Source organism: Sardina pilchardus, chromosome 19 (genome assembly GCF_963854185.1).
Source record: "Sardina pilchardus chromosome 19, fSarPil1.1, whole genome shotgun sequence".
NCBI classification, from domain to species: domain Eukaryota; kingdom Metazoa; phylum Chordata; class Actinopteri; order Clupeiformes; family Clupeidae; genus Sardina; species Sardina pilchardus.
Window position 1 is genome coordinate 6,978,540 of NC_085012.1, and position 7,500 is coordinate 6,986,039.

Below are 7,500 nucleotides of genomic sequence, written 5' to 3' on the forward strand. Positions count from 1 at the left end.
CAGACTGAAGTAATTGGTTCTTTTGCACAGACAATGAGTGCTTTTGAAATTATTTAATGTCCTTTAGTCAAGGAGAATTGAAAGCATCATTTTGATGGTTTCTTGTGACAAGGGGATGACTCTGTTGAGAAATTGATGATTTGCTTTCTTCTCCGTTTGCTTTCTTATTAGGCGAAACTCATTTGTGAAAACGCATGTGTAACGATGGTGATTAACCTTTCACCATCACGAGGAGCTACCCCTCCAGCACAAGTACACTTCACAGTGTAAATACCATTAATTACCATTTGCTGCCAATTACCAGTTGCCTAAGTACCAGCTGGGGATGATGCCGGCTGGTGGGAGAGGGGACGCGTCCACTGATCCGTTTCTGAAAAATACTGCCCAGAGCTCACCAGGGGCTCGGGTCACCAGTACAGATTCATTCACTCAGACGAGCTACAGAATGCTTACCTTGCTCAGTGTTGTTTTTTTTAACAAGATTAACATTTATACTTGTGACTTCAGGGTGATTTTATAAGGTTTTATAATGGCATAGCCAAAATGTGGCTTTGTCGGTTATGATCATGAATTGCAAATAGCTACATTTGTGCGCTGAGAAGAATGCTAAGTTGCGGCGGCTGGTTTGTTTGTGAATGATGTGATATGATCTTATTACACATGGCGAATCCTCCACCAGTGTGCTTTGATGTTGTAACGCGGCAGCTTGCTGACCTCCCTAGCAGGTGAGGGAGGCGCAACACCATGTTCAGATCCAGAAACGCCAGCGGCCCTCGCTTACCTGCTGCACAGGCTGCTGCAGAGGCCTCTCTCTCTCTCTCTCTCTCTCTCTCTCCCTTTCTCTCTCTCCCTCCCTCTCTCCCTCTCTCTCTCTCTCCCTCCCTCTCCCTCTCTCTCTCTCCCTCTCTCTCTATCTCTCTCTCTCTCTCTCTCTCTCTCTCTCTCTCTCTCTCCCCCTCCCTCTCTCCCTCTCTCTCCCTCTCTCTCCCTCCCTCTCCCTCTCTCTCTCTCTCTCTCTCTCTCTCTGCTGCTGGTGATTGTTAAACTAAAAGCTGCTGTGCCAGAGGGTCTCTCCCTTCCTCCCTCCTTCTCTCCTTCTTTCCTCCCTTCCTCCCATTCCCCTCCTGCTCCTTCTTTGCCTCTGCTTTGTGATAATTTCATGGCGTGATAAAGAGCAAAGTGGCACAGAAATCACTCTGCGCCTTTCTTCTCTTGCTTCTTACTGCAAAATTGATCTAAACAACCGCTAAGTGGAACATCACTATTGAAGGGGAGGAGGAGGGGAGGCGGGGGGGGGGGGGGGAGGGATGCAGGTAAAAGATGGGCTGCAGTCTGTCGTTTTCCCCCCAGAGGAGAAGACCTCCTCCTGGGTACTGTTGAGCATAAATTACCGCAGAGAGTCCATCTCCGCCATCATAGAGCCAAGAGGGTCCTTTGGTTAAAACCTCAGTTCATTAGTTGATCATTAAACCAATGCCTTACTAAAACACACACTTCAGAAAAGATATAGTAGAGGTGGGAGAAAAAACAATATAGTGTGTGTTTTTGTATTTTCCAAAAGCACTATATTGTGGCAATACTATGGTGCAAAGCATTATTAGTTATTTATTTGATATCAGGATTTACATTTTTTGGTACATGTGTCTACGCTGATAACATTGCCTCTGAAGCCCACAAGATGACACAAGACCTTGTTCTTGACTTTATTCACAGCGGAAATTGGATAGGAAGGCAGAGTCGGGAAACAAATTTGCTGCGCCAAAGATGACTGCAGAGTCTCCAAGTATAGATAATATATGGGAGAAATAAATTGCAATGTGTTGCAAAATCCACAAGCAATATCTGCTGTGTAGTAGATTGAAGAATGAAGAAGATTCGCAATAATATCATATTGAATCGTCATTGTCACCTCTCTGTGGCCACTCTCATCCCTAATACCAATAAATCATAATCACTCAGCAGTACTTTAAATAATATAGCATACAGTATATATCAATATATATCATATATACTGTATATATCAATACAGCATATCTTGCATCAAGAAGTCCTTGTGACGCTCACGTAATGGGTCCACTAGGCAGGGAGGGTGTTAAAGGCTGAGCATCCACAGAGACGAGCCACACGGTCAGCAGCCATTGCTCCTCAATGCCACAGCAGTGCCTTTCTGGCTGGATGGTTTTGGAGCACTAGAGCCACAAAGTGCTTCTCCACTGGATCACCCCCATCATTGGAAGCTGTAGAGGAGAGTGTGACTGAACATAGCATAGCTCACTTTCATTACTAACTTTGGAGGAGGGTGTTGCAATATTTTGTCATACCCAGACTTTGCATCAATTCCTAATTTTACTGATATGCTATTTTTCAATACTGATTTATTTTCTATCTGCCACAGCATTACCTTTGCTGGTATAAGTGCTTTTGCCAGCCACGGGAACCTCTCTTTTTCAAACTGCAGTACCTTCACACAAAATGAAGTGAGCTGTGTTGCATCAAAAAGGTTCATCTCAGAAAAAATAATGAAAATTGTAATCAGATTACCTGTGGTTTATACCTCACAAATAAAGTATTCCTAGAATTTCACTTGCAAGGTGCTACCAACCAAGTCTTTAGCATTGCTGTGTCTGTCTGTCTGTCTCCTGTGTTCCACAAAGCTCACACTTCCTCAGTCGGTGTCCGCAGTGCAACGTGCCTCTTCCATGGCGAAGGTGAACCGATAAACAGCAGTTGTTTGGTTGATGGACTGATGTGTGGATTGATTGGGCGTATCGATCAGGCCCCGGTGTGTAGACAGCGCTCGGTTATCGGCCCCATCTCAGCCGTCCCTCTGCGTCCTTCTGCCAGGAGTGGGATGAGGAGGGCTGGGCTGGGCAGGGCTGCCAGTGGAGGACAGTGCAGAGGATTGCAGAGGCTAGGCCTTTCACCCTCCATCCAAAGCCACACACACACACACACACACACACACACACCAAACACTCACACACACAAAAAAAAGACATAGGCCATGCACACATACACACATACACACGCACACGCACACGCACACGCACACGCACACGCACGCACACACACACACACACACACACACACACACACACATAATACACACACACACACACACACACACACACACACAGACACACACACACACACACACACACACACACATAATACACACACAAACACACACACACACACACACACACACACACACACACACACACACACACACGCCTACACACACACTTCCCACAACACACAATATTAGCTTTTGTTATTGTTATTGCCGGCACTCTTGGCTCCTTCCAGTCAGAAGCTGGACGCAATAGCACCTGAGCAGGCTGATAAAGGCTCATATGCTGCCCTGAGCCCGCAGGTGTAGAGGAGGACGCTGGAGCCCGTATCAGAGACGAGACGGAGGGCAGAGAGAGAGGGAAGAGAGAAGAAGAGAGAGGCGTTTATATAAAGAGAGAAGTGGTGGGCTGCCGATGGGTGAATGAGCCTGATGATAAACTAGCCCTTTCCTTTCTGTTTTGATCTTTGCTTTGCTTTGCTTTGCTTTCTCTGACCTCACTGACGGGCAGCACAGAGGCTGGTGTATTGTTGAAGGCCTGATGGATCTTTTGTGATGCTGAGCATAATATGTATATACTGGTGTCCTCTTGATTCTTTAGCTTGTGTTACTGTTGGCCATGTTGCTTTTGTTTATAGTGATTTCTTCATGTTGTATTGTATTATAAGACTTGTAAGACACTCTCTCAGTCTCTCTCTCTCTCTCTCTCTCTCTCTCTCTCTCTCTCGCTGTTCTTTAACACTCCACAGGTTTGGACCTCCGACAGGCGCAAGTGGTGGCCTTATCAACGGGCACTAAATGCATCAACGGGGAGTATATCAGTGACCAGGGCCTCGTGGTCAACGACTGCCACGCAGAAATCATCGTCCGGCGGGCTCTTATCCGCTTCCTCTACTCTCAGCTGGAGCTGCATGACAGGTAAACCCGCGCCAGCCCCCGTAACTCATGTCCATTTACATTACCACCTCGTCTTTCAAGTGCTGCTGGAGATTTGTGAGGGTATTATATCCACAGCTTTCTTTCTTTAGCTGTGGTTTGAAGTCGCTGCTCTAAGATGTTTGCTTAGAAGACGGAGAAAGTAAATCATATCACAATCATTAGGCAGCTTAATGTCTTTAAGCCTCCTCTGTTGACTGTCTCCTCCATTTTGATGTGCCAATTAAAGTCTTTACATTGTCATGGTGATGATGAAGTTTACACAACGAATGTGTTCCAATAATTGTCTATCCATGGACTTGTAATGCTTTAAAATTAAAACCATAAAAAAATCTCCAAAAAATTAGCATGTTCTTAAAAGATATTTTTTTCCAAGCACTGTAAATCTATACAACTAAATGTATAGGCGTCAAAAGATGAGATGAGATGATATTCAATCTTATTTACCTTTATACCCGTTCTGTTGTGATGCAGTCTGACCCACTGAAAAAGTGTGGTATTTACAAACACACCCCTACACACATACACCTGAGAACCCAGTTGGGGTGAGACACATCTGGATGAAAATGGCCCAATCAAATTCCACCTGTGCCATGACACCCCTGACATGTAGCCTGGGCCAGATTAAAGACGGGGGAAATCTCCCCCTGATTGTCTGATTGGGCGCTTCTTCCATTCCAAAGCCAGCGGGGAGTTTCTCTCTAGGACGTCCCCCTGCGCTGTGTGACACATTACCGCTCGCATGCTGGAGTTGTGCCACTGGCTACGATCCACACGCAGTGTTGGGAGATAAAAGCAGTGGAACGTGCTGCGGAATGCAAATGGCAAATTCACGATTTTTGTCGGAGTTGTCGCGTCGGTGTTTGAGGCAGTGTAAGCACACACTGATATTATGCCCTCGCTGGGTGATGCCAACTGTTTCCGTTCGCCGTGATGTTCTAAGGGGATATGGAGGGCAATGGACGAGAAATGGGATTTACAATCAGGACTTTGTCACTAAAATGCCACCTCGCAGTGGGAGTCAACCTTCTTCCCCCTCCCTCTCAGCTCAATGTCACTCTTTATTAGACATTTATCCCTCTGTAGCACCAGGGACCAATGGGTGTGTGTGTGTGTGTGTGTGTGTGTGTGTGTGTGTATGTGTGTGTGTGCGTGTGCGTGTGTGTGTGCGTGTGTGTGTGTGTGTGTGTGTGTGTGTGTGCGTAAATGCATATGTGCATGTGTGTGTAATTGAGAAAGTGAGATAGAGACCAGAGAAAAACCGCAGTCACCGACAGACTAATATTTTAAAGCTTCACACTCTATCCCTAACATATCATTATCAGCACTGAGGGTAGCTGTTTTGTACATTCTAATTTTGCCATGGTTCTCTGGGGGGAATGTCTTAGTCATCCCTGGGCTGTACAGCAACCAAAGTTTCAGCAGTCGAGTAGTATTAAACCAATCAAGAAACGTCCACAGAACCTACCTGCCCTTGGCCTTGATCACCATTATTCGGCACATACCCCACACACACAGTGAAGGGTGGGGGTGGACACCTCTGGTTGCTAAATCTGGCTGCATTTTGGCTGCAACTTCATGACGTGAACGTGAATAAAACATAGATTTCCCGCTGACAAAAGAAGGAAACCATGTGTTCTTTTTGGGCTAATCTGATTTCCACTTCTCTTGCCTGCTGGTCCCTGATGCCACACACACACAGCCAGAGGAGGGAGGACTGGGAACAGTCAATCTTTGTGCGGCACAAGCAGGCCGGGTACCGTCTGAGGGAGAACGTCTACTTCCACATGTACATCAGCACTTCGCCCTGCGGGGATGCCAGGATCAACTCACCTTACGAGAGCAGCAGCGAGCGTGAGTTTCCTCTCTCTTCTCTTCCTGGCTTTTGTCTTTCACGCTGGCTTCCTGTCTCCCGCTCCTGTACTCTTTTTCTTTTTCTCTCAATCTTCACTTGTTTTGTTTCTCTGTCGCCCTGCCCCCTCCAACAATTTCTTTCCCCCACATCTCCCCTACTTTCTCCCTATCCTTTCCTTGCCCCCTCCCTCCCTCTACCTCTCTCTCTCTCTCTTTCCCTCTCTCTCTCTCTCTCTCTCTCCTTCTCTCTCTCTCTCTCTCCTCTCTCTCTCTCCTTCTCTCTATCCACTTGCCTCCTTAACGGGGCTTTTTAAAGGGATCATCCTTTTCTGCGCCTGGATTTCTGAAAGCACCCACCATGCTTTTGTCAGAGTCTGTCAGAAAACCTCCGACGTCCCTTTTCATGTGCTGTTCAGCTGTGCCGAGCAACTCCAACCAACAGATGACATTTTAATGCCTGCTTGATGTACAAGAAATGTGTATTCATTTAGACGTCAAGTTTTTTTTCCCCCCCTTAAAATGTGACATGTCAGAGTTCAAAATGTAATCTCCAGAGCTATCTCTATCACAGATATACATACATTTTCATATTTATAACTATAATTCATATTTATAAGAGACACCATTCTATTCAGTAGTGATCATGATGTATGATTGAATTGACGGTGAGGAGTATTTTTTTTCAGTGAAAACTGTCAAAGGCTACTTAATCACGGGCAGTTGAAAAGAGGACTGTCGCGGAAAAGCTTTGAACTTCAGTCTCTTGGTCATTAAACCTTTTTAAATGCTCACCAGTCAGCTTTTTACAGATTAGAAAATGACTTATGCTCCACCACTTTGCTAATACCTCTCGCTCCGCTTCTGTTCGAGACTTCAGATGAGGACTCGCAGCTTAACTTTGCCCTCGTCGAGGCTAGGAAAACCATAGCAACAGCCGAAGCAGTGGCATGTCTCCACGGCTGGTCAGGAGCAAAGTGCTTTCTAATGATTCCCTCTTCATTTGAAGTAGCGTAGCGAGGCTCAGAACGGAACTCCGTTGCAAGTGCCTAGAGAGTCGTGCGGAAACAAAAGGAATTCCTGAACAGGCAGTTACATATTTATGTAGATCAAAGCTCACCTCGCTAAGCTAACGATTTCCAGATTTAAATTGGGCTTTGGTGTTTGAGCTCCAACTCATGACCCTCATGACCTCACTAAACTGAACATTTTCCATACAGTAAATGGCTGGTGGCTAACCGGTCATATCTATATTGGTAAATGTATGGTATGGTGTTCCTACATCTGTTCACATCTATATGGTTTGGTATTCCATGATTATTGTCATTATATGATTGATTGAATGACTCTATTCACTAGGCTCCCATATATTCATTGTTTACTTTCATTAGGTTTGCTGGTATTGATATTGTTTATTGTTTATATTGCTATTCTCTCTACTATAGTCTGACCAACTTTTTTAATTTGTTCACTGCTACAGTATATTGATTATTGTATTGTTTTTGTTTGTATGTCGCTTTGGACAAAGGCGTCTGCCAAGCAGCATAACCATAACCATAACCATAGCTGTGTGCAGCACATGTGATGTAGGGGCCTACGTGATGTAGATAGATAGATATATACATAGATAGATACTTTAT

At 45.3% G+C, this 7,500-nt stretch overlaps 1 protein-coding gene across 1 annotated transcript in view; it reads left to right on the plus strand.

The window, feature by feature from the left end:
* The window catches only part of adarb2 (adenosine deaminase RNA specific B2 (inactive)), a 121,941-nt gene that overhangs the window by 106,132 nt on the left and 8,309 nt on the right, over positions 1–7,500 (plus strand). Inside the window, exons 7-8 of the mRNA XM_062521352.1 lie at positions 3,823–3,991; positions 5,712–5,863. Coding sequence (XP_062377336.1) covers positions 3,823–3,991; positions 5,712–5,863 — 321 coding nt within the window. The remainder of the gene's footprint in view (positions 1–3,822; positions 3,992–5,711; positions 5,864–7,500) is intronic.